Genomic DNA, 25,798 nt, shown 5'->3' with positions numbered 1-25,798 from the left:
TCTCGGCCCTCCTTGGTGTCTTTCCCTCCCTCCTCCTTCACACACCACACACACACGCACGCAGGCAAACAAGAAGAAATGTACACACGGGCCGATTACAGTAAGAACATCACCGGAAGAGGGCGGCGTATATGACCAAAAAAGAGGTGCTCGAACAAGAGGCGCGCATAGACATGGGTACGGAGAAGGGGTGGGAAGAGTTTCCTTCTCTTAGCCCTTGTGCGTGTGTGTTAGAGAGAGAGAGGGAGCCGACAAGACATAGCAAGAGAGCGATCGTGCCACACGATAGCAGAGCCGGCATGAACGCGTTTTCTTTGCTGCTTCTCGGGCAAGTTCTGCCGAATCGCCAATTCTCACCATCATCTGCCGTCAGACCTCCTGGATGGAGACGGCTCGGCTGCCTCAAGCGCAAGATCCGGCGGGTGTCCTCAGCAGGGAGGCGGAGGAGAGCTGAAGAGAGAGGCGGGCTCACATTTCACCATACACCCGCCGGGGCACTGACGCGACCACCAAAGATACCCTTATCTAGGCAGGCCATCCATGAGGGGATACTGGCTGCAGAGCGACACACACACACACACACACACAATATGCTGAGCATGTGAGTGCACCTGCGGTGAACACAGGCCACAAACGCACGCCATACACGTGCCTCTTCACCCCTGCAGCGTCCCAAGAAAGGGAAAAAACCGAAGACGCCTCTACCGCGTCGTCTCTTGTTCCCCACGCTGATCCCTTCTCGCGCTACGACGCCGGCTGCTCCATACGCATGCCGTTGCGGTTCACGGCATCGATGCCCGCCTCCACCTCAGCACCGCCACCGCCGCCCTGCTGAAGTGGCGTTTGTTGTTGTTGCTGATGACCATACGCGTTGTTCGCCTGCCCGTAGCGGTTGCGCCGGGTTGCCGGGTCACCTCCGTTGCGGATGAACTCTGCCTCTTCACGCTTCTCCATGGACTCGACGTCGGGCGATTCGACCATGCGTGCGTCGTTCAGCGCGTCCTTGAACCACGCGTCCCCGACGTGCGGCATGCGATTCCCATAGAAGCTGCGGGGTGTGCGCTGGCGCCGCATGCGTGGCCGCATGTCCGCCTCTAGAGGCAAACGAGGCGGGTAGTTCATCACCAGAGGCCTGTTGCGGTGGCGCAGCTGCACGACAACGTTGTGCACGTCGTAGTTCAAATCGCACGGCTCGCCTGCTACCTCTTGACGACCCTGCCCATTCACAGGGGCGTACATCTGCCGCGCATCAGCGGGGCGTGCACTCATCTTCGCCATCTCGCGTGCTCTGTGGGTCGGCGCGAGGTTCTGGCCTCGAATGGTGATGCTTAACACCAATACGTCTGCCCATGCTTCTAACGCCGCGCGGCGCTCATCCGAGTAGGTCAAGCCCATCCCAGCATCGCTTGCTTGGTCGTGTGTTGCCACACGGCTAGAGCCGTAGGTGGGGGAGGTCTGCTCAGCTGCGCCTGGGTAGTGGGCGTGGGAGTGCTGGCTGGTGTCAACGGCATTCATGATGCGCCGATGCGACAAGGTCGGCGTGTGCGGGGCAGACGGCGGCTTGTCGCCTTTCGCGGCTGCCACTGCATGACCAAACATCAATGCCGTCTTTGACGGTGTTGGAGACGCCGATGCAGCAGCGCTCTGGGCCTCGTTGTTGAAGCGGCTAGAGGTAGCGGTGGCCACCGGAGGATTCGTGAGCGGGACGTGAGGGATCGGGCACGTGCTCTGCGCTGCCTGCGCTGCTGCTCCGCTGTTGTTCGATGCTGGCTTCTGCGGCCGCGTGAACACCTTCCGCAGCGGCGTGATGGCGGACTCTGTCGAGGACGTGACGCCGTTGCCAGAGGCGGCCGCCACGGCTTCTGCCGAGAGAGGATGGACGATCTGCGCAGCGGCTTGCGGAGGAGACTTGGTGCCGCTACGGTTGTTGCTGTCCACCGCTGTCGACGGCTTGAGCCCGCCCGCGAAGGGACGCGGACTGACCTTGGGCATCGGCACAACGCTGAAGTTCGTTGAGCCGACGCCGGGGGTGCTGGCCATCTCGTAGTCACCAGCCCACACGTATGCCTTGGGGGTCACCGGCACCGGTGAAGTGTTTACCTTCGCGTGCGTGTTGACATCTTCGTTGCTGTTGTGGCCGAGCGCCGAATCTCTGCCGTCGGCAGATGGGCTCTTGGCGCTGATGCTGCCTTTACTCGGCTTGTCCTTCATGCGCTCCCGTGGGAACTGTGAGGCGGCCTGGTGGGTGATGTTGCGGGACTTTAGGCTGTTGATAGCGTCCTCGAAAGCCTGCGGATCACCCCTGGGCGAGGTTGCCGTGTTGGACGAGGCTGAGGCGCGGTGGTCAAGCCGGCGTGCCTCTTCCTTGACCCACCCGTTCGTCTTGGAGACGGTCACGACTTTGCTGCTGCTGCCCGCTGTGTGGTGCGTCGCCGCCCTGCCGCAGTGGCCGTTCATGTAGCCACCCTCATCCGTCCCCACAGACTCACCACGCTTCACCGTGCCGTCTGTGGCTGACCGATGCCGCGTACCGACGTCTTGGAGACTGGCGCCAACGCTGCTGCCAATCGCAGCACTGCCTGCCGCACTGGTGCGGTTGACATCAGTGCTGCCGTGACGACCCTTCGCTGTCAGCGGCGAGAGCGGCGGTGCATGGTATGGCGGCTTATGCTTGCATGCCGCGACAGACGCGGTGTATTGGTTGCTTGAGGCGGCGCCGCAGCTGTCGGTAGGGGCCTGAAGAGACTCAAAGTTTCCAGCGCTGGTCACCGACTTGCCGCCGGTCCCCGCAGCGCGGGCGTTGCCGTTGCTGCTGGTGGGTGAGGTGGCCGCATTTGAGGAATCCGGGGCTGACGCAGCCGCCCGCGCGCGAGTAGGGAAGACCTCGCTTGCCTTCTTGCGCACCTGCTGCTGGTTGCCGATCGCTGGAAGATGCACGACGTCGTCTGTATGCAGCGACTTTCGTGTGCCCTGGCGGGCGGACAAGGCGCTGGCGTCGTGTGTGTCCGCCTCGGCCGACGTGTGCGACCCGTTCGCACGGCGCGCCGCGGTCGGGGCGGCAGCCCCGTCAGAGCTGCTTCCGACCACTGCGCCGTGGAAGCCTGGTGTTGTGGCTGCCGAGGACGGCGCGGCGGACTGGTTATCTCCGTTGACGGCAGGGCTCACATTCATGCGGGTGGGCTTGCGAGGCGCTCCACGACCAAGCGGTGTAGGGATGCCGCCGTTGCGGTTATCGCCTTGAATGCTCATGTAGTTCCCGTACACGCCAATGTCGCTGCCGGCCACGGTGGGGCTGCCGGTCGAGTTGGGCGACGCGCCGCTCGTCGTGTGTAGAATCGCCTCCACGTCCATTACCCCATCGTACTCGCCGTACTGGTAGTCGCCGCGGCCCGCATCGCCGCTGTTGGACTTAGACACTGGCATCCCCAGCATGGTGACTCACGTGTCTGATGTACGCCCCGTATGCTGAAGACGGCGTGAGGGAGAGAAGGAGGGGAGGAGGCGAGAAGAGGCCTTTGGAAAGCAACCCAAGAGACTCACACACGCACACGAGCAGGAAAGAGGAGAGAAGCAGAAACGCCTGTGCGTCTGCGTGTGCGGGGGATTGGGATAGAGGTGGGGTTAGTGGCAGAGACGAGAAAGAGTTCTTGACGAAAAGAGGGGTGAGCGGAGCACAGAGAGACCGACAGACAGAAAGACGGACGCACACACACACTTAAGCTGGTAGAGGGTGAGATGCAGAAGAAAAGGTAGCACTATGAACAAGTGGGGAAGGGGGAGGGAGGAGGGCGGTGGCGGCGGTGGTGGATAGAGGACGAGAGACGCACGCGGAGAGGCGAAATGGCAAGACGAAAAAGAACCAGCGGTCGATACGTGTGCGGAACGACACGCACACCTCAGAGGGAGGGGGCGAGAGATGGCGTGCGTGTGAGAGAGGCTGTAAAATGGCAAGGCAAAGCAATACGGCGATCAGGGCCTCGAGGACACACACACACACACACACACACATGCACACATGCACACGCGCTGGAGACGGAGAAAGCTCGCGCGCGCGTTCGAGAGAGAGAGAGAGACGTGCTGGAGATGTTCCTACCTGTTTACCTCTCTCTCTCTGTATCTCTGTCGGTCTGCGGGTGTGTCGATGCAAGGAGAAGGGGAAGTGGTGGTGGTGGGGGGGGGGTGAACACGACTTCTGTCACATGGAAAGAGCAGAAAACGAGCCGCCCGTTGCTTTGGGAGCTTGACTGCGTTTTCTGGGTTTTCCTTTTTCTTCGGAATGCCCGTTTCTCTTCGCCGCCTCTATCGCTGTCCACCCGTATTTATGACCGATGGCGGATGCAACGCTTCAGATTTCCTTACGCACACGCGGCTTGAGAGGAGAATGGGCGGTGTAGATGGTGAATACGTTAGAGTATGCGGGTGTGGATAACGTGCTGTTAGAACGAAGAAACTCATACACACTCACAAACAACGATGGCGGTTGCGTCTGCGCGACTGACGAAGGGTGGTGGGTAGGAGAGAGGGACGTGAGGGAGGGGGGATGGAGGGAAGGGCCTTTCTGCGTATGCTTCAACTCTTTACAACACGCACGTCTGCGATCTCGATCGCACGCGCACCTCCTTGCTTTCCCGGCTGAGAGAAGGATGGAGAAGCAGGGGGAGGAGGAAGAGGAGGAAGAGGAGGAAGAGGGGCTCGAGAAAAAGAAGAGAGGAAGAGGAAAAACCAGAGGAGAGTGAGGCGTGTCAAACAAATAAACTCACGCAGAGGACACAGACCCACACACAAGTGGGCAATGCAAGCAACAAGGGAAAAGAAAGGCGAAGCCACCACTAACAACAGCAAAACAAAACAGCTGCAGGAGTCGGAACGACTCCTTCACACACAAAGAGCGACGCACACACACACACGCACGCACACGCATACAGACACACAGACAGAAAGGGGACGCGTTAATGTGGCAGTGGCAACAACAAAAAAACTATGATGATGATGTGATGGCGACTGTACCTGTTCTGCGCGTGAGAGAGGGATGTGAGGGCGGGCGGGGTAGAGAGGAATTTTAGCGGTGAAGATTATGTGTGCTTAACTAATACACACAGCAGACGGGAGAGCGAAAACAAACGAAAAAGGAAATGGATACGAAAACGTACAGACATGTACACACGCACGTGCTAAGACACGCACGGAAAGTCGCACGTGAAGCGAGGATTACGCGTAGGCGTGTAGTCGGAGTAGGAGGTGGGTAGGACGATGCGCTGGCAAGCGGCGGAGTGTGGGAGGAGGCTAGCTGAGAAGAAAGTGGAGAGCTAAAAGAGGAAACGAAAAACAAAGGGTATGGTGGAAATCCAATCACCGCACGTAGCTATGCGTGTGCTTGTGTGTGCGTATGTCGATGTGGAGGGAAAGGGGATGGGGGTAGCACGAGAGGGCAAGGAGAGGAGAGGGGGTGTGGGAGGGAGATGAGAGACGAAGAGGCACAGATATGATGCCCAGAGAGACAGAGGAGGTGGTGACCCGTGTTTACGCAGACCCTCAGTCATGCGTAACTTCATGCACCGCATAGTATCGACTCACAAGAGCAGTAGGACTACGAAGGAAGAGTGAGGGGTGGCGCTGTCAAGCACTCCCCTCCTTTGTACAATCACCACTCGCGTTCCCACCTTTCTGCGCCAGTTTCTCGTCCTTGTCAAGTGGCGAGTTTTACGTTAGTCGCCTGAGCGTCATGTTTCTCTTTTTTCTTTTCACGTGCGTTTTTCGTCCAATACGAGAATGTGCGGATACACAGACAGAGAACGGGCACTGACGACGAAGGGGACGAGAGGTGAATACATGCATGCGCACAAACATGCGACATATAGAGTTCCACAAGAAGCACGTGAGGTAAGCGGTGATGCCAGTGGTGATGGCAAAGTATGCTAACAGGAAAGAAAGGCAAGGGAGCACACATCCAAGATATGGGGCAGACCACAGTGTTCGAAGCGACCTCTTTCACTTCCTTTTCGTTGTTTGCAAGGAAACTGAAACAGAGGCGAACAAAGAAAAGCGAAACAACAACAAACACACCCACACCCACACCCACACCCACACCCACCCCATTGCGCACCCTACATGCGCGCTCAAGTGCACGTGCTGGTGCTTTAGGGTGTATGACGGGAACACGGAAGCCTCTGTGCAGGCGTGCTGAGGCTACAAGGTACAAGAGGTATGCCGTTTTCAACCTGCTCCTTCTCCGTCCTATAAAATTAGTCAAACTCCACTGGGGCCCCTCGGCCTGCCACGGGCAACGTGACGTGGTGCGAAGCAGCCGTGGACACACACGCTAGTGCAGTGCGCCGACTTGGTCGGCTCAGCACGGCCTCTGACTCAAACTCCACTCGCCTTCGCTTTGCCGGCCGCCTCACAGTCGCTCTCCCATCATGCCGGCTGCCACCTGATGTGCCGCCCCCCCCCCCTCCCGCCCCCAAGGGATACCTCAGGCCTCCCCACACCGCTGTAGGCAGCGCGAGGGGCGGGGGTGGGATATGCGCTTGCATCACGCTGACGCTCTGCCTGTCACATGGATGGCACAGACGTGTACGCTGACCCAGGCCGCTCCGACATCACACCGTCCAGCACCTGAGCGCCGACACCAATAGCGATACACTGCTCCGACTCCTTCACAGAGTGGGTCTCTGACTCCCGATGCGGGGCGGAGCTGTTCCCACGTCATCAGGGTGTAAGACAGCGTTGAAAAAAAAATAAAACGCGCAAGCAAACAAAACAGTGTGGAGAAGATCTGTAAATTCCCCTCTCCCTTCAGTGAAAAAACCGACACGCATGAGCACATGCTCGCCCACACACCAACGACTTCTCGCGACGTTGAGAGACACAACGGGAGGGAGTGAGGAGCAGAAGAAAACAAGCGAACCCAAAGCAAGGCCGCATCGAGACTTCAGGGATAAGGGCTACCAGGGAAGAGGTGTACATATATATGTTTGTGTGTGGTAATCAGGAGGGAGAGGGGGAGGACGAGAGGGATGGGAGGAGTCGGGAACAAGCGCGAAACGAATGCGAAGCACAAGCTGAATAAAAAATTGTGGAAAATGAGACGGACAATACAAACACGCACACACACGCAGACCACAAGAATAAAGAAATCAGAGCAGACGGTGATGGGCGCACAGGGAACTTCTTCCCCTTCAAAAACAAAAAACGAAAACAGAGGACGAAGGTATCCGTGTGCACATACTCCGAAAAGAAGAGATAAACCCAAGGGCACCGATACACAGACCAATGAAGAGGGGGAGGGGGAGACGTAGGACGCCGCAATAACGCAGAGAAAGAATAGCAGATAACATGGATCCCCATCAAGTCAAACAACAGCAGCACACACACATACATACACACATATATATATATGCAAATGCGTCTTTTAGTGAGAAGACACGCAGCGAGTGTAAAACAAACAGAGAAGGTACGAGCAGTGCACCCAAGAGAGGGGTGCAGGAGAGACACTGACGCGCCCCTCTCTGTTTCTGTTTGAGTCTATCTGTCTGCGTGCGTGTGCGCCCCCTTCCCCTTCTTCCCCTCCCCTCTCCAGAGGGGACGCGCCTCAGCTTGACTGCACAGGAGCCAACATACAGTGGACCAAAAGAAAGCCTTGAAAAAGACAACAACAATCAAGGCCCATGTACTTGCAAAAAAAAAAAAACAAAACAAAACAGACGGCCTGCTACAGTGAAGAAAACAAAAAGGGGTGGGGGAGGGGGCACACGCATACGCTCGGTGTACATCAATGAGCCCCGTGCGTGTATGCGTGTGTGTGCCGCGCCAGCAGCACGTAGAAGACAAACAGAGATGGCGAGGAAAAGGATTCTGAAATGATGAGGATCAATTTGAGTAAAGGCCGGCAGAGAGCATAAACGGCATGAGCCAGTGACAGAACAACAGGTGAGTAGATGAGAAGCGCGGGCATGGGGAGGGATGAAGGGAGAGGGGGGGGGAGGCGGCGCGCCGGTTCGCGAGAGCAAAGAGCTCTACCAGCGAAAAAAAAAGGCAGGAAACGAACACCAAAGAGGATGCAGGGATAACCTCCTCCTGCGGCTGTAAGGGGAGGGGGGAAGACGAGAGGCGAAGAGAGACAGATCGAGGTACACATAAATACACACACATTGGGGGAGGGGAGGGCTACTATACATGGGCGCTCTACTCGCTTACGTGACTTCCCTCCCGTTCACCTCATTCCCAGAGGATATGCTTGGTTGCTGTTGTCTTCCATGACCGCCGTTCAGTTTCTCCTCTTTTTTCTTCCTTAACTCTGAGTCTCCCCCTCGCTCTCCCCTCTTCCGCACACATAAACATTCCTTATCATCGGAACAGGTTGCGAAGTGCCTCAAGAAGCAAGCTCGTCTTGCCCATGTTGCTACGAGTCTTGCGTCCCCTATTCTTGTTAGAATTGTTCTTGGTCTTTGGCCGACGCTTATATGGGCCCTCGTGGTCGAGTTTGTGCAACGGTCCTTTCGGTGAGTCTACCCAGGTCGAGTAGGTCAGCCCCTTCATCCACGAGTTGTCGTTGCCTACGGTTGTCTTGATTTCCTTCCCCAAGTTGGCGCCGCGCCTCTGCTGCTGGAGCTGCGCCTTGCGTATCTTCATGGCGCTCTTCGTCGGACCGGTGAAAGCGTAGTGCTCTGGCTTCGCCTCTGCAACCTGCGGCCGCTGTTTATCTGTCTTGATCTTCTTGCCGTTCGCCAATCGTGTCGGCTCTACTGAGCTTGGCTGTGGGCCACGCGCCACGGACATGACACGCTGACTCTGTAGGAGTTGCGAGGACGGAAGGCGCGTGTTTCCGGGCTCTGAGCTGCCACATATGGCGATCTGCTTTACAGGCCCGTTCGTCCGAAGAGATTTTTTGAGGCTCACCGGAGGCTGCGGCCCACAGCTGTGCATGGACGGTGGAGCCGGCCTAGAGCTGGCAGAGCTGTTGAACGCCGGCGGCGGCAAGGGCGGCCTCATTATCGGCGGGCCGCCGTTGCCGCTGCCGTTAAACCCCCCAATCATGTGCGGGGGTGCGTTGTACAAATCGTTGACGCTCATTAGAGGCGTCCTTTGCTCACTGATCATGGGTCGGCCACCGCTGCAGGGGTGCAGGTTCGTATACAGCGATGATGGCATCCCACGCCACTCGCCGTTGGTGGGTGGCTGCAATCTAGGCAGCGGATGGGCATTGGACTTCGACAAGTTTTTTGTGGAGTAGCCTATGTGTTGCTGTGAATCACCGTTGCCATCAACGCCGGATACAGGGGCGTCGCTGCCTCCGACTCCGCCGGTTCGACGAGCAGCGACGAGCGGTTCCAGGAGAGCTGCCTCAGAGGTGTTCATTGACACACACTAATAAGGAAGAGAGCTCGAAGACACACTAGGAAAAGGCGGGCGATGACGTCAGTGTGTGTGCATGTGGAGGGCAAACTAGAAGCACAGGCTAGGCGGAAACCAGCACGAGCGAGTCCACAGACACACCCTCCCAGCTCACGCCTACACACGGAAGCGATGACGAAGCGTGGTGGTTGGGGGAGTGATGGGTGGCGTCGCCCTGGGGACTCTGGTGACGGCGGGCGCCTGCAGCTCCACGAGGCAACAACCCCTTTTCTCGCCACCCGCCCACAAAGGCAGGATGATAATGGCACGAGAGAGAGCGGAACAGCGGTGAGAAAGAAAAGACCGAGCTGAAAGGATCGAACCGAGATGAGGACGGGGGGAGGGAGACACACGAAACAACCCGAAAAACAAACAAGCGGAGGTGAAAAGATGGAACAAGGAAGAGGCAGCGGGAGGATGCGCAGCTTACAGAACCGAGGGAGACCGAAGGGCGGACCGTGCACTGCGCCAACGACCTGCCAAGCCACGACGAAACCAAATATCACAGGATATACAAAGTTGAATGAGGGGAGAAAGAGAAGGGTGGTGATGTTGGTAGGGGCAGGGCAGCGAGTAGAGGCGTCAACGATCGCGAACACAAACGACCAAAGAGGAGGAAAACCGCACGGCCACCAACACCAGATAGCACCTATTGTCACGCGCGCGCGCACACACACAGCGGCAGGGTAGCACCGCTCCTTTTTCTTTTTTTTTCCGTTGCAGTTCGACTCCCTGCTCGTTTCGTACGCGCTGTTTTCTGTAAGTGGTGGCGCCAACGTCAGCCGTACATGCGAAGGAGCGGAATCATGCTCGGGAAAAGCTCTTCCAGTTTCACCACAGTTGCCCTGCGCTCTCAGATTGCCTTTGAGCCGCAGTCGGTGACGTGCGCCCTTCGGTGCGCAAAGCAGAAATGTGTTCTCGAGGGAAAACACAATGCAGCGACCTCTGGAATCCGGCGGAGACGGCGACAGCGAAAGGGCAGGGGGAAGACGAGAAAGGAAAGGCGAGACGTTTCTTAACGAGCGAAGTAGTAAAGGGGGCGGAGGGCACCAACAGAGGTTAAGCTACCGAGAGAGGGAGGGTGAGCCAGTGAGATGGTGCGATGATGAGGCACCCAGCAATACAAAAGAAGTGATCACACAAACACACACGAAACCCTACGTCGCCGAAGATGCCACGGCTGCGAAAAAAAAAAAGAGCCGGGAACCAGGAACAATCAGCGCTTGCTCGGTCTGTGCGTAAATATCTCCTTCTGCTACCCGTGCGCATACAGCGGTGCGTGCGTGTGCGTGTGCGTGTGTGGATGTCCTTTTCCCCGTTCTCAGTGTAATTTTGCTGCCCTCCTCTTCAGCAGCAGCTCCTTTTGTTTCTCGAATAAGCCCCTTGTGTAGTGCTGATGCGCGGCGAGGTCCAGCGTGAAGGGCGGTGCTGGTGGTGGTGATCGTAGTGTTGTGTGCGTGTGTTTGTGTGGGGCGGGCGCAAACAGGCGGAGGAGGAGCAAGAGGAGGAAACAAAAACGAGCGGGAGCAAGCGGAGATGTGGGAGGCGAAAACGAAACGAACTGAGAATCCGCAACGGGCGCGTGCGCGAGTTTTAGCAAGTTTTTTTTTTCGTGTTATGATGATGCGCACAAAACGGAGAGAGCAAGGCGACGAAGAAGCGAAAAAAAAAACAAGGAAAGCGATGCAGAAGTGACATGACGAGAGCTGAGTGTCATCCGCCATCGAACTCGCGCGCATGGAAAGTCCATCGTCTTCGGCTTTCTGGGGCCTTGTCACACGAGGGCGAATCACCACCACTACCAGAATAACCAGACGACGGCGTTCGCCTTTCGTCACCCGGGAAGACACCTACCCTCCTTTCAGCAGGCATTTCTTTTCTCTTTTTTGTGTTATTTCCTCAAGCGCGCGCACACGCGTTCAGCACAGCGCCTGAAAAAGGCAGCCAGACAGGCAAACCGAGCGGCAAGAGAATACGAGCAGGCCAAGCGAAGGAAGAGAAGCTTGACGGAGACACCACAGCAAGCAAAGCAAAAAAAAAAATTACAGTACCAGCGACACCAGTGCACACATACATACACATGCATGCCTTACGTATGAAACCATAAGTGCGCCGACCCAAACCGATTCATACGGAAAATTTAGAGTTGGGGAGAGAGGCAGAGCGTTAAAGAGACATCGCCTCCCCCTGCCCCTTCCCTCCTCCGTCCACATCACTCGTCTGACCAGTACCACCAGCGCATACAAACACTCCTACCCACCCCGCGCATCGGTGAGCACGCATTGAGCTACATCAGGAGTGAAAGCGTAGACAAGCAAGAGAGGGGAGGGAGAGCCTCGGCAACTGTGTGTCGCCTCTGACGGAGCTCAAGAGAGAAATGAGGGAAAAGAACCGTGCCTGCACAAGCTGCGCTGAGATGAAGTCGAGCCGAACTGGTGAGAGCGATGAGAAGATAAGAGTCAAGCACGATTCGGCATTTAAGTGGTGATGAGGGAGGGAAGGGGAAGATCACTTCTCGCTACACGCGGTGCGCTGAGCACGAGCACCGCGCCAAAAAAGCCTCTCGTTCGGGAGGGGAGAAGAGGGGCATGACTGTGGGCTTTCACCCCCCTGCCTCCCGCATGGCCTCTTGTCGCCACTGAGCCAGGTATGCAGTTCCGTCGCCACGCACGACGCACAAGCGATGTGGACGTAAGAGCCTGGTCATGCACGGTTTGGCCGCTGCCCCACAAGTACACTATCGACGGATTGGGGCTCAGGGCCGTTCGCAGCCGAAGGCGCCGTGATTGCTTGCGCCGCCGCCTGCGCTGCATCCATCCGCTCGGCCGTCGATGCCACTAGCAGAATGAGCCGGCACACGCTGTTTCCGCCCTGCGGCGACGCCTTGCGTGCATTCCACAGGCCGAGCACGGAGGAGGGGAGACGGAAGAGCGGCCGCGGATCCTCCTCCGTGGGTGTGTCGGTCCGCGATGGAGCTCCTCAGAGACGGCGTCATCTATATCCTCCCAGACCCGCCGCCACTCGTCCCACTGCCCCACCCGCTTCGTCTCCCGGCAGCGGGCGCGGGCGGCTGTCCATGAATAGGCTGAAAGCCGCCTCGAGGCGACGGATGCACTCCTCCGACACCCGCACACCCTCCCGCAGTTCCATGATGATTGAACCATCCGTAACCAGCCCCATCGGAACTCAACGGAAGTGGGGCCCTCCCGGCACCATTAAGACCACAGCCGCATGCAGACTACACTTCTGTCCAGCATAGTTCCTATGTCGTGAGAGAGGGATCGAAGCGGAGTGAGGTGGGTGGGTGGGTGAGGGTCAATGGAATGTGGCCATGAGGGGCTTGTGCGTATCCAAATCTTCCTGCAGGAGTCGGAGCACACTCACCCGCCGGCTTAGGACACAGAGGAGGAGGAGGGGCAGAAGAAAGAAGGGAGAGTGCCAGTCGTCGGAATTAAGGGTCCAAGGCACACCTTCCTCCTTGCATGTGTCGGATTTTTCTGTTTCTTGTTGCTGCTGTGCCATGTCGTGCATGCGCGCCCTCCCCCCTCCCCACGGCTTTGCCGCCGGAAGACGAGTGAGGTGGAAAGAGGGAGGGAGACAAGGGGCCGCGCGTAGGAGGGCAACGGGAAGTGACCGTCACAAGTAGACAAAGCAAAACACAACGGAAAACACAACAGACAAACAAAAAAGACCACAAGCGGGCCAGGCAGCGAAGGGGAATAACAACAATAAAAAGGGGGCGGATGGGTGGCGGATGATAGATGGTGAGACAGAAATAGATGAAGATAGGAGGAAGAGGAGGAGCAGGGAGACGCTCCACGCAAACAAGACGGAGAGGTGCTGTCAAGCATATACACACGAAAAAAAACGCACACGCACGGAAACGAACACACGCACACACACTCACAAAAAGAAAGCAAAGCATTTGTTGGCTGGTTGGTCTTTTTTTTGGCGTTCACAACCTTTTCACCACGAAACGAAGCACGTGCTATATATATATATTGTTGTAAGAGGAAGTGAAGGGGGAGGGGGAGGAACGAAGGCAGCCGTGCGTGCGCAGTTCGACCGCCCCCTCCTTCCCTCACTTCATGAAGCGTTGCGCCCCCCCCCTTTTCTTTCCCGACCACCACCATCATTACCACGCCTCTAGTGGTGCTTCCCTTGGGGGCTCCTGTCCCTTGATTTCCATGTGGGAGCCCAACGAAACATGAAGAGATGAAGGGGCAGATGTGGAGGAGGGCGGTGGAAGGAGAAGCGGTGAGAGAGCTTAGCGTGCGCCTCCGTGTGCTCGCGTGCATGGGGACCGAAAAAGAAAGCAGAAAAGGGTGATGCGCTAGCAACACGACGACGTCTGCGATGGTGGCCATACGACCAAGACATCACACGCACATACCCACAGAGCAAACAAGCGGGCAGAGACACTGAATCGTGCAAGACAGAAAGAAGAGTGCGAGGCGGAATGACGGGGACAGAGCACAAACACACACATATACATGGACAAGAGAGTGAGCCCACATACATGTCGCTCAGCGAAGTGATAGCGCGAGATGGGTTGGCGAGTGGGTGGAGGGAGTCTGAGAGGCGGCAGAAACAAAAAAGATGGGGGACGGACTTCTCAACGAAAAACAACCCCGAAGGCAGCAAGGGCCATAGCAGCAGCGAATCCAAACATTGGGTGCTCTCCATCGAACAAACGCCAAAAGACTGCCTGCTTGGCAGTGCATCACAACACAACGAGAGAGAGAGCAGCAATGAGCTCCATGGTGGAGGGTGCAAGCAGTTGGTTGCTGGGAACCCCCATTGCCACTGCTCAGGACACGGATCAACTACGGAGCTCCTTCAGTTCCACTTTTTTGTTTGCTCTAGTTCTTGTCGTTCCCCATCAAGTCCTTGGATCTATTCCATCGATGTGCGCCTTCGCATCCGCAACGGAGAAGCGTCACACACAAAGGAAAACAACAATAAAAGAGCAGAAAAACTACCACAACTGCCCATGCTGAACAAATTGTGTGTGTGCCTGTGTTTGTGCACGCACAGTGTGCGCTCTGTGTCAGCGAGGGGTTTGGCGTGGGTGGCGGCTCGTGCGAGAAAGGGAAAAGGCAGCGGCGGAGGGGAAGCGAGTGTGGGTGTGCGCGTGATCCTTTCACCATACTTCATAGGAGCGCCATCGCCGCTCACGCCCCCCCTCTCCCCCGACTGGCAACAGGAAAGAAAAAGAAAAACAGAAGCGGTCGAAAGATTGCATGTCCTCGTATGGAAAAGGAGAGAGTTTGTATACGTATGTGCGGGTGTTACCTGTGTGTGCATGGGGGTGGGTGGGTGTGATGGGGTACAGAGAGGGCAGCAGCATGAACACCCGATCACTACCACCAGCACTAGCAGCAGCGGGAGCAGCGGTAGCAACGAAAAGTAAAAGGAAAGGCAGAAAAGCACACAAAATCACAAAGTCCAATGCGCTCCTATGACGCATACAAAAAGAGAGGAAAAGGGCGGCGGAGTGGGGCGAAGAAAGAACGTAGAGCATATGGGAAGAGCTGAACATCACATCACAACACACACACATACACACACACACACATGCATACGGGTGCGTATGCATGTGTGTGTCTCAAATAAATATATACATCCAATAAGAAACCCTAGCCCAGCAACAAAAAAGTGAACCAGTGACAATCTTACCCTGGCCACAGCCGCCGCCACAGTACATCTGGCAGCCTTGCTGTACCCACCCCTTCCCCACCGCAGAAAAAAAAGAGAAACCTTCCTCAGCCACATCCATCCATTCATACTCACATGCATGCGCGCAGACATGTATGGACGATAAACACGCTCGCTGGCCGCTAAAGGCGGTGCTCAGCATCGTAAAAATCTGCGAAGGGAACACTTTAGAGAATGGAAAAACAGAAAAAAACGAAGAGGAGAGCAATACATGGATTGGGCTACGATGTGCCACATCCACTAACGAGTAACGGGCAGCGAACAAGTAAGATATCCACAAGATGGAGACAGACGGACACTCCCTGAACGTACACCCACATAATGCACGTTGCACGGACGGCATCCATTCTCTCTGTGTGTCTGTCCGTGCTGCGATCAGCACACACACACACACACGAGGTTTTTATGGAGAAGAGGGCGTACGCTGCCGTGCGCATACAGCGCTTCAAGCGACGGCTCCTCCCCTCTCTCTCAGCATCCCCATTCCACTACGCACCGACTGCTCACCGCGATCAAGGGCGCTACGGACAGCTGCTTGAGCTGCCGGAAGGATTCGTGCTGCGCCGATGAAGCTGGCTGGATCGGTGTTCCTGCTGCTGCTGCTGGTGACGTTTCTATGGCTCGCTGACCGAGCTCAGCGGAAGCAGAGAGCCGTCGAGCCGCAGAATGACCACGGTGCGCTGCTTTGCCGCGGCGCCGGGGCGACAGAGATTGCCTTGCCGCTGGGGCGACTTAGCGCGGAATAACTGCTGCGGCACATCTTGCCAGAAAGCCTTTCTGTCAGAGAGGGGATAGCACCCAGATCCGCAACGGCGATGCATCGCTGGAGCCGCAACACGCACTTTTTCGTGACTTGCGCCTCTCCGCAGAGTCATCGAGGTACAGCGTCGCCTCGCTGGAGAGCGGCGACGTGACTGCGCTTGTACTCGTCGGCAGCGAGGGCCAGCCTCGCGTCCGCCCAAAGCCGTGCGCCTTAGTGGCGACATTGCTCCGCTGACGTCTTGCCGTCCCGGCTGGCCCGGGAGACGCTGCGTTCTCAAAGGCAAATCACAAGATTAAAATGCACGAGGACAGTGTCTGATGCGACGAGCTGCTACGGTTGCTCCGAGCTCTCTCCAGCGGGGGTACCGTGGCCGCGGATTACACTGAGCTGATGCGAAGCTGCGCTCGCGACTGCCCAGTCGACGCCACGGCTTTCGCGCTTCCGCTGACTGTGGCCCCGAGTGCTGCTTCCGAGCTTGCCGCGCTCGCGCCTCATGCATATGCCGGAACAGTTCGGGGAGGCTGAATGCGTTCCTGAAGAGGCGCTTCGATCGTTGGTGGTGTTGCCTAGATAGAAGGATGACTGGTGGTCCTCGAGAAATGAGCGGAAAGAGTCGACCAAAGGTATGCACGCTCCGAAGCACATGCCACTGCTCATGTGACGCATTCTGGCCTCGCGGCCGGGGCGGCGCATCAGGGAGGTGATGGAGTGCGACCTCTAGCCTGCGGTGTTTGTGAAAGAGATGTTGCCTAGCGTGGAGGAGCGCGGCAGCTGCAGGCCTCTCCACAGCTCCCCGCGGCTACTGTTACTCGCTAGCATGCTGGCGGCACTGCTTTCCCTTAGAAATCCAGCCACCGACTCCTCGCGGTTTCCACGCTGGCGGGAACGGCTCTTGTGAGCCGCCTTGAGCCTCTCCGCTTTACTGGACACGCTACTGGTCGCCGTCGCACCCGCCGACTGCGGCGGCAGCGTTGCGGAGACGTGTGACTCAGTTCCTTGAGCCCTGCCCTGACCACAAGGACCCCCATCCACCGCCGCTTCTTCCTCCTTCGGCACAGCTGTCCACCTCTCCCCCGTCTCTGCGGAGGAGCCCATTGATGAGTGGGCAGAGAGCAGATGGGAACCGCATCTGCGATCCTCGCCCCTTTGGAGCACGCTGTAGAACCGAAACACCGCCCTCTGCGAGCCCTGCAGCGGCGTCGTCACTGGCAAGGACGTCGGGGACGGCGTTGGGCTGATGCCCGCAGCCGGCACGACGGCCTCCTCGATGACCACCGCATCATCGTCGCTTTGGTGGCCCGGCGCTGCGGCGACCTCGGATTTCGGCGCCATCGCAGTGCTCTTGCCGGCTTCCCTGGCTTGCCTTTCCCACTCAAGAGAGGAGCGGAACGGCTGCTGAGGTGACCGGCTGACGGTCGCTGCCACCTTTGGCGGCACACCGGCGACCATCAGCGGGCTTGATAAGCCGCCGAATGCGACCTTAGCGGTGCCAGCAACATCGCTGATTCGGCAAGCAGCTCCGTCGCGCTCGTCGCCGGTGGTACCGCTGCTTGACTTGGTGTTGCTGCAGAACGGCTGCTGCGGCTTGAGGGAAATGGGTGCTAGCCGTGCCGACAGATTGTACAGGGAGGCCGAGCACACCGAGAAGCCCGCACCCAACGTTGCTGCCACTGCCTTGACACCGCCTTTTGGCACCACGGATGTTGGCAGAGCGGCATCTGCGGCTTCTTTCGAGCACCCCGGGGCCTCCTTACATCGTCGCTCGTGGGTTCCCGGTGAAGGCACCGCCGGCGTCGACGCAGCGACGACGGCGGCCTTGACGGCCGCCTGGTCGACAGATGTTCGCGCAACTGGAAGGGCACGGAGCACGTGAAGCTCGGCCGATGCGCGTACATCGGCATACGCACTACCACTGAACAGCGCACACACATTGGCCTCTAGAGGCCGTGCAGAGGTGTTCTCGCGCTGAGCGTCCGTGGCTGGTTCACCAATAGGAGCCAGAGCCGGGCCAGCACAACCCGCCGATGCCGCCGATGCGGGCCTGGCTGTCACCCCTACACCGAAGAGCGTTGCTGTCACGCTTGAATTCACACCCTGCGAAGAGTTGCCAGCGGCGCTGCTCGCTGGGTTGTGAAGGTCGCTCACCGGTGGCGGCGATCGCCACCCTTTCGGGAGTGCGCGCAGTGTCGGTGAGAGGAGGCCTTGCGTTAGCGGCTGTGGTGGAGGCGACACCCCCTCCACGGCGCCAGGGACCGCCAGCCCGAGAACCGGGGACAAGCTTGTGGTGAAAGCGCCGGTGACATTTAGGCCACTGTTGCGCCTTCCACTGACACACGTGCTGCGTGCAGAGGAGATGGCGACGGCGTCGTGCACCTCCGCCGGCTGCGAGGATGACAACATTGGGCTCGATGTCGACGGAGCGTGCGTATTGGTGGCGCACGTGCACGACGAAGGTGGAAACGGTTCTAGGGGAGGCGAGAGGAGTGGCAAGCAGCGGCGACCTATAGAGGCAGCGCTGGAAAGGCGCTGCCCTGCTGAGCCAGGCGGCCCCGGATCGGGTCGCGGCGTCAGCGGTTGCAACTCGCTGGCGACGGCGCGCGTGCCCATGCCGCTTGCGAGGGTCGCAGCGCTAGAGGCGGGAGCGACTGCCGCAACGTCACAGCCCTCCAAGGAGCTGGCGCTGTTGTGCTGCAGCAGTCGCTGCGGCTTCTGCTGAAGATGTAAGGGGTTGGTAAAGCGTTGAGAGCTGTGTTTTAGTGCAAGCGACCCGGGGCTGCAGGGGTCGCTCGGGGGTGCAGCCGCTGGAGGGGCTGGAAACACCCGTTCTCGTTCTGCCGCAGCTATGGAGAAGGAAAGGGCAATTTGCGTTGGGCGGAAAGATGGCAGATCGAGCAGCTGCCTCGAAAACTGCTGGGAGGCCAGCTCAACGTCGCCGCCTTTCATGCTGGTGCGCTTGCCTCCGAGAGGTGGCGGGCATGGGATGGTGAGCACATCTTCCGTCCTCGGTTCCGGCGGTGACACGCTCCAGCCGGAGGCGTGACACTCAGCGACTGCCGCGGCAGCTTCGACTTCCCCGAGCAACAATGTAGTTGCCGCTGTCGGTGACGCAGTACTCGCTGTTTGCTGCTTAGGTCGCTGTTGCGGTGCGCTGGAGAGCCGTGAAGGATGTGGCGCCGCGTGGATGCGATGGTCAACCGCCCCGCCGCCGCTGCTGCTGTTGCTGCCCTGACGGTGCCAAAATGCACAGCATGAAAAACGGTACTCGCCGCCGCGGCGCAGATTAGTGCGCAGCTTATCGGCTCGGATGACCTCGCCGTAGGCGGTCGTGCTGAGCTCCAGGTCGTCACACTCCTCGTTAATTGTGGCACTCAGCACTGCAGTGGTGGCCGTCATAACGAGCGGTGTCTCTAGCGACTCTGCAACAGAGGCGTAGGACGGAGAACACTGGAAAGCGCTCCTGCGAGTCGATAGCAGAGTCTCTGAGGAGGAGTGCACCTCCAGCACAACGCTGGGGTCTAACCAGGGAAGTGTCGGCTGCCGTGATCGGCTCGCACGGGCGGTAATGGTGGAGGTTACAGATGACATCCGCACGCCGGTGCTGTCGCAGTTAAAGGGAGTGTCCATGCTCGTGGAGGGTCGCATGGCCACGCCGGACGGCCGCGCTCGGTGTATGTATCCTTCCTCTGAATGCGCGATCTGCGAGTTTCCGTGCGCGTGTGTACAGCTGAGCACCGTAGCACCGACACTCCGGCAGCGAAAGAGGGAGTGGAGAGAATTACGCTTTTCCTGTGATAATGGTGATAATGACGAAAAAGCAAAGTAGCCGCCCCCCTCCCCCCACACACACAACACTCAACTGCGCAGGCCGAAGACGGCGGAAGGCGCGCCGAGGAGAGAGGGAAGTGCAAACCGTGCACCGACACACTGATCTATACATGAAAAGCGAACAAGGCAACAGCAACAACAACAAAAAAAGACGGAAAAAGAAAGAGAGGCAGAAGGGAAAGAGAAGGGCGTGAAGGGGGATGGAGAGGAGCGTCAAACAAACACACACACACACACACAAGCACGCAATCAGGGTAGTACAACAACAGGGATGGAGTCAAAGAAGTACAAAGACGGAAAACCCGAAACAGAGAACAACAACAACAGGAAAGAAGAAGAGGGGTGAGGGCGGCCAGTGAGCACTTCCGAGAGAGGAGGTCGTGGTGGCAGGGAAGACAAGCGCTAGTCGAAAAGGGATGAGGAATGATTTTGGCAGTTGTGCGAGTGGCAGCGTTCAAGGGGAAGCGCACTTGTCTGCGCGCACAGGGACCGAAAGCTGACGAAAGCTTCAATAGACACCTTTTATTTACCGGTTTCTGGTAGCTTTCAGAGAAGAGGTGCTGGCGAACACGATCGGTTGTGCTCTTCTTTGGGCTATGTGATTTTTTCTCGTTGCGTTTTCCCTCGCTCTAGACCCCTTCGTGAGCGGCTAGGGTGTGACGAGGCGGCAAGGGTAACAGAGAGAGAGGAGCGTAGCAGTAACTAATGGTGGCCGGAGAGTTCGTGCATGCGGAGATGCGGGGCATGAGGGATGCGATATAGACATACATGTACATTGAGGGAAGCAGCCGGAGGAGGTGGCGACGCGTGCACGTAGGCACAGCGAAGCCTCTTAAAGCGAAGCGCTTAGGGGCGGAAACCAGTTCTTAACTTCAGCGGCAAACAGCGCGATATGCCATGGCGCCCGTACGTGCGTTGTGTGGAAGGTTTTGTACCGGTGAAGAACAACGCAGACAAAACAAACAGTCCAACGGCGACTGACAGACACCCAGACTCGGCCCCTCCTTCTTCCTCAGAGGAATGTAGTGCACATTCATGCCAGCCAACAATGCTCTGGAGAGGCGCACAGCGATGCTGTTCAGCGGAGCTTCGAGCGATCAGCGAGGTCCCGCACGTACGCGCACACACCCAGCGTGCCAATCGAAGAGAAGGGGAGGAACAGACAAAAGAAAGAAAACAGTGCCGGAGAGGGGGAGGAGGCGAAGAGAGAGAGAGATGCGGGACAAGACACCCCATCGACCCGTCCTTGAACGCGGGAGGAGCGCTGCGGAGCAGCGGGGCACATCCTCGACAAAAAAAAAGGCAAGCCCGGATCCAAAACCGGCAAGCTGAAGTGGCGGTGTTGCGTTCCTCTCCTGCTCAACTCACCATGCCGCATTATTCTATCACAGCCTCGCACTCTCCCACAGTCTCGCGTTAGCTCACCGCTTCTCCAGAGTCTCGGAGAGCTCTCTCTTGTGGTAGAGCGCGATGAGGTCGTCGTATCCGCCAAGGTACTTACCGTTGAGGAACACCTGCGGCACTGTGTGCACGCCGGTGCGGGCTACCACCTCCTGAAAAACCTCTCGCCCGTTGGGAATGATGTCGATCTCCAGCGAGACAAAGCGGTGCTTCAGCTCAATCAGCAACATCTTCAGCTTGGTGGAGAACTGGCAGTAGGTGGCGGAGATGAGCACGATGCGGTTGCGGCGCAGCATCGAGTCCAGGAACTGCGGCGCACGTGCAGGGTCTAGGGCTTGATTCATGGTTGGAGAGATGTAACGGAGTATGCCCGTGTGTACGTCTGTGTGTGATAGACGTTTTCGGCTTGCCCTCTGCTGTTCGAGAGCCTGCTTCCTCTCAGAAGTAAGTCGGTCAATGAGAGCAGATAGAGAGAGAGAGGAAGGGGTCAAGAAAAGGGGTTGAGGATAGCGATGATTGGCGGTGGATGCGTGAGAGGTAAGACGAGCGTGTGCAAGCGCGGTGCCCCACCCCACTGCTGGGCATACATATCGATACATGTAGATGTATGCATATGATGGAGAAAAGGGGAAAGAACAGTAACGCGCGGCGAGGCACACACGCGCAAAGTGGAGAGCCGCGCTGCAGTGCGTGGCGGAGGCCAAAAGCCAGCGATCATGCTTTCCATGGTGACGCGCAGGAACCGTTTATGTCGCCCTTTTCCTGCCTCGCGTGGGTCCTACAACCCCTCCTCAGCACCGTGGCTGTCACGAAGATCGTCGCTGCATCATGCGCGGTGGCAGGAGCGACCGAGGGAGGAATTGGCGACGATACACTCGGTGCCCTTCAGCTGTGTCGTCGCCAAGGTGCGATCGAAACACTGAGTAAGCGCACGCACCCAAAACCCGTCGCAAAAACGTTCCGGTACAGATGTGCAGCATTATCATGGCCACCTTTAAAAAATGTTTTTTTTTTTTCTTCGTTTCGCTGCCGTACAAACCAGCTTCTTGTTGCTGGTCGGAAGGCAGACCTCTGCTCGCGATCAACGCGCAGACGGGGAGAATCAGCGACACGAAGGAGGAGGGCGAGCACGCCATGGACTCCACGGGCGATAGGGCAAAGGCATCCATGCGAAAGAAGGCACTGCTAGCCGCTGCAGAAGTGCCCACAGCCACCGCTCTTCTCGACCCCCTCCCCCCAAACAGGCCACACGGTGACGCGCTGCCTCTCTGCCACGGCGCCTGTCCCCTCCTCTTCCCCACCTTCAGTGCTACTCTTCCAAATCGTACAGATACTCCGAGGCCGCCGACGACGACTCTGTCTCTGACACATCCAGGCTGAACTCTTCTGCCAGCGTGCTGTGCACCTGTGTGAAGCCCAGCGCGGGGCTGTCGGATGGAAAGAAGCCGCCGCCGCCGCTGCCTCCGCTCATCATACTCTCATGCAGTCCCCTCGATCCGGCAGCGCCACCGCCGATACCACCCCACTGAGACTGGCGCTGCAGCAGCGGAGACAGTAGAGGCCCCAGGAGACTGCTGGTGCTCGCCGATCGATCCGCTCCGACCTGCGATTGGGTTGAAGGAGAGTTGAGCGCTGAGTGGCTGCCGTGCTGCTGCTGTTGCATTATGTCACGGGCAGTGGGAGCCGCGACGTCGCTGCTGCGGTTGCTGTAGAGGATGTTCGGGGTGGTTTCCTGCGGAGCGGAGGCCGGCGATCGCTTCGCAGGGGGGTTTTCGTCTTCCTGTTGCTGCTGCTGCGGCGGCGCCTGCCGTGGAGGAGGATGAGCAAGAGAAGCCGTGTTCGTGCCCGCGTGGTTTGGCGTCTTCTTACCATGTGGACGGGTGATTTGCCGCCCGCCCGGCACAGGGCGAGGAGAAAGCGGGGAAAGAGGCGGTGCTGGAATCTTCGATAAAGTGGCCGTGTCGGCTGCATCCGATGCTGCTGCGGCGAACGCTGCTGAGGTGGCAGTGCTGGACTTGCGTGACTTGCATGCAGGTGATGCCGGCATTGGGGCACTTTCGGTGTCGCTGCAGGTGAGTGCCGACGGCAGAGGTAGGGTGGCATCCCTTAGATTGGCAGATGATGCAGGCGCGGAAGCCTCGTCCTCGTCTTGCCTCAGGCCCATCTTCCTCCGCGCCGCCTTGCTCTTTTCCGGCGTCGGAAGCGGCGACGTCTCTGGGAAAGACGACGTCAGAGGCTTGACCTGAGTGCTCGGGTACCGCACGGAGGGTAGTGCCGGCGGATCCTCGGCAGTGACTTCATCGCTGCGGCGCCGCTTTCCACGATGTTGCGGCTGCTTCGGGGGCTGAGATGCATCGGCGACCAGCTGCTCCACAAGAGGCGTGCCGCCTACAACTTCGACATTGAGGTCGTTGCCGCCACCTGTACGGCTGCTGTCGCGTGTCTTTTTCGCGCTCACGCAGCCTCCCGCCGCATCAGCCTCGCTGCCTTTGCAGTCCTCGGCGACGGCGTCGACGTGCACACGCGAAGTCTTCTTGCGTCTCTCCCACTGCTTTTCCTGCTGCTGCAGTGAGGGTGGCGTCTCTTCACACGTGACGAGGACGTCGGTTGCCACCTTGGCTGCTTGCCGCGCGGAGAGAGGAGTGCCCAGGAGCTGCTCTCCTAGCGCCTCCTCAACATCGCCGACTACGTCCACAACATGCATGGACGCCCTCTGCTGCTGCTCTTGCGTTGGTGACGCTTCCGCGAGAGAGCCCGGATCGGAGAATGTGGTGGTGATCAGCGGGAGTTTCTCCATGCCCTCTTCCACAGCCTTCAGGCGTCTCGTGCACTTTCGCTTCGTCGAAACCACCTTCTGCTTTCTTGCCGCACCAGCACGCGCCGCACCATCTGCAGGTGCCAGAGCTGAGGACGACTCTGCCGTCGCCGCCATCGCACCCGCCGCTTCTGCAGGGGCACTAGCAGCAGTACCTTGGTCTTGGGCTCTCCTCGCCAACACGTCTTCTTCCACCTTCGAGGGCTCCGCTGTCGATGCGGTTGCTGCTAAAGGCATCGGTGACGAGGCCAGGGTGGCTTGCGTGTTCCAAAGTGATGCGGAAGGATGGGTTGGTGCTGCCGCGGTTGAGATGGCTGCCCTGAGTTCCCCCTTCATGTGCATGACCCAGTAGTGTCGATCTGCCTTCACGTAATAGCATCCGTCGGGCAGTCCTTCAGAGGAGCAGACGCGGTAGACACTCTCGCGCTTCTCCTCGGAATCAGCACTCACTTCGACGCCGTTGCTGACTGCCGCGTCTCCCCGGGTGCCATGGCGGCTGCTGTGGTGCAGCTTTGCCTTTCGCTTCTCTGCCAGGCAGTACTGCCCATCGCCACCAAGGAGCACGCGCAGGTTCACGACACCGGTCGTCAGGGCGGGTCGCCCACAAAACAGGATGCGCACCGCTGCGGTTTGGAGAGGATGCAGTTCCATGCGTGCCTCTGGTCGTCTGGCGTGGGCCAGCGGCAATGGGGAGGGGGAGAGAGAAGGCACTTCAGTGCGTTCGTGGGTGGGTGGGATAGGGGGTGGGGGGGCGGTGGTGAAGACTGTCTGGACCGCAACCAGAGGATGTTGGACTGAACTACCGACCAGCCAGGAAGAAAGTAAGTGAAGGGAAAGTAGAAGCGAGGGGCAGCGCTGAGCGTCTGTGCCACGTTGCCGTTTTCTGGAGAGAGGAGTTGCCCTTCTTTGGGGGATGCACTGAAGTTTGCTGATCAGGTTGAATGCGCTCGGGATTGCGAGGATGGCAGCTGATCGTGAGCGGGAGGCGGAGAGACGATGGTTGCATATCGCACAAGCGGTGCCGCTACGATCGCAGCGAGCGTGTGCGCGCACATCTTCGCTCGCCTTTGCAATGACCTGGCTCCCTCTCTCTGATGTCAACATGCGCACGCCGCAAAGGGGGATGGGGTTGGGTGGGGACCGGTGAACAGAGAGAGGGAGAACGGTGGCACTGAGAAGCTCTGGCAAAAAGCGAGAAATGCCAGGCACACAGAGTCACTTGCACATCGGGAGCTCATGTACTCAGGAGATCCCCTGCGTGCGTTGCGGTGGTTCGTCGAGACAGTACATCTGCTTTTCTTTTTTTTTGTGGCTCTTGCTTGGATAAGTCTCCGTCGCCACCCTGTGCGACCTCGAGCGTCTGGCAGCAGGAGACGGAAACAGGGTGTTGTTAGGGAGGACAGGTGCGGACGGGCGGGTGGGGGCCGGGATAGATTGCACCTGCTGCTTTCTCCCTTGGTTCCCTCCATGACACACAGGCGCATAATCTTGCACACACACACGCACACACTTGCGAAGGAAGACGTCAGAGCATAGCAGAACCGAAAATATGCATCTCCTTTTCTTCCTCTCTTGAGAAAGAAGAGCGTCTTCAGTCGTTTTGTTAGGAATTCGTATTTTCACGTTGTACGTCATCATGTCGTCCCCACCTCCGCGTGTGTGTGTGTGTGTGTGTGCAAGCCAGCACTCAGACGCGCATCGCCTTCCTTGCTAGTGGCGCCACTGGGCCATTGCGTTGCAACTCGTTCCGCACCGGGGAAGAAGTCCATCGGGAGTGCCGCAGGTTTCTAGGCGAGTCCCACAAGAAAGCACCTGCTTGAGGGTTTTCTTTACTTTCCAACTTTGATCTCCAACGACTCGATTTGCGTCACCTACTCATCCCA

The 25,798-nt window shown here is 58.3% G+C and overlaps 5 protein-coding genes across 5 annotated transcripts; all 5 read right to left on the bottom strand.

Annotated features, from left to right (window-relative positions):
• Nucleotides 1–744: 744 nt before the first annotated feature.
• On the bottom strand, nt 745–3,432 carry LDBPK_201050 (hypothetical protein, conserved; the record flags this gene model as incomplete). Its single annotated transcript, XM_003860399.1, has 1 exon — nt 745–3,432. One exon carries the CDS (start codon nt 3,430–3,432, stop codon nt 745–747), a length of 2,688 nt encoding a protein of 895 aa, XP_003860447.1.
• A 4,914-nt stretch (nt 3,433–8,346) lies between these two features.
• Nucleotides 8,347–9,357, bottom strand: LDBPK_201040 (hypothetical protein, conserved; the record flags this gene model as incomplete). Its single annotated transcript, XM_003860398.1, has 1 exon — nt 8,347–9,357. The coding sequence occupies one exon, from the start codon at nt 9,355–9,357 to the stop codon at nt 8,347–8,349; it is 1,011 nt and encodes a 336-aa protein (XP_003860446.1).
• Nucleotides 9,358–16,591: 7,234 nt separating this feature from the next.
• On the bottom strand, nt 16,592–19,267 carry LDBPK_201030 (hypothetical protein, unknown function; the record flags this gene model as incomplete). The annotated part of the gene is made up of 1 exon (XM_003860397.1): nt 16,592–19,267. One exon carries the CDS (start codon nt 19,265–19,267, stop codon nt 16,592–16,594), a length of 2,676 nt encoding a protein of 891 aa, XP_003860445.1.
• A 1,853-nt stretch (nt 19,268–21,120) lies between these two features.
• LDBPK_201020 (glutaredoxin, putative) lies at nt 21,121–21,444 on the bottom strand (the record flags this gene model as incomplete). Its single annotated transcript, XM_003860396.1, has 1 exon — nt 21,121–21,444. One exon carries the CDS (start codon nt 21,442–21,444, stop codon nt 21,121–21,123), a length of 324 nt encoding a protein of 107 aa, XP_003860444.1.
• A 965-nt stretch (nt 21,445–22,409) lies between these two features.
• LDBPK_201010 (hypothetical protein, conserved) lies at nt 22,410–24,566 on the bottom strand (the record flags this gene model as incomplete). Its single annotated transcript, XM_003860395.1, has 1 exon — nt 22,410–24,566. One exon carries the CDS (start codon nt 24,564–24,566, stop codon nt 22,410–22,412), a length of 2,157 nt encoding a protein of 718 aa, XP_003860443.1.
• Nucleotides 24,567–25,798: the final 1,232 nt, after the last annotated feature.

Source organism: Leishmania donovani, chromosome 20, assembly GCF_000227135.1.
Source record: "Leishmania donovani BPK282A1 complete genome, chromosome 20".
NCBI lineage: Eukaryota > Euglenozoa > Kinetoplastea > Trypanosomatida > Trypanosomatidae > Leishmania > Leishmania donovani.
The sequence above is the reverse complement of the archived record's forward strand: the minus strand, read 5'-3'. Positions and strand labels throughout refer to the sequence as shown.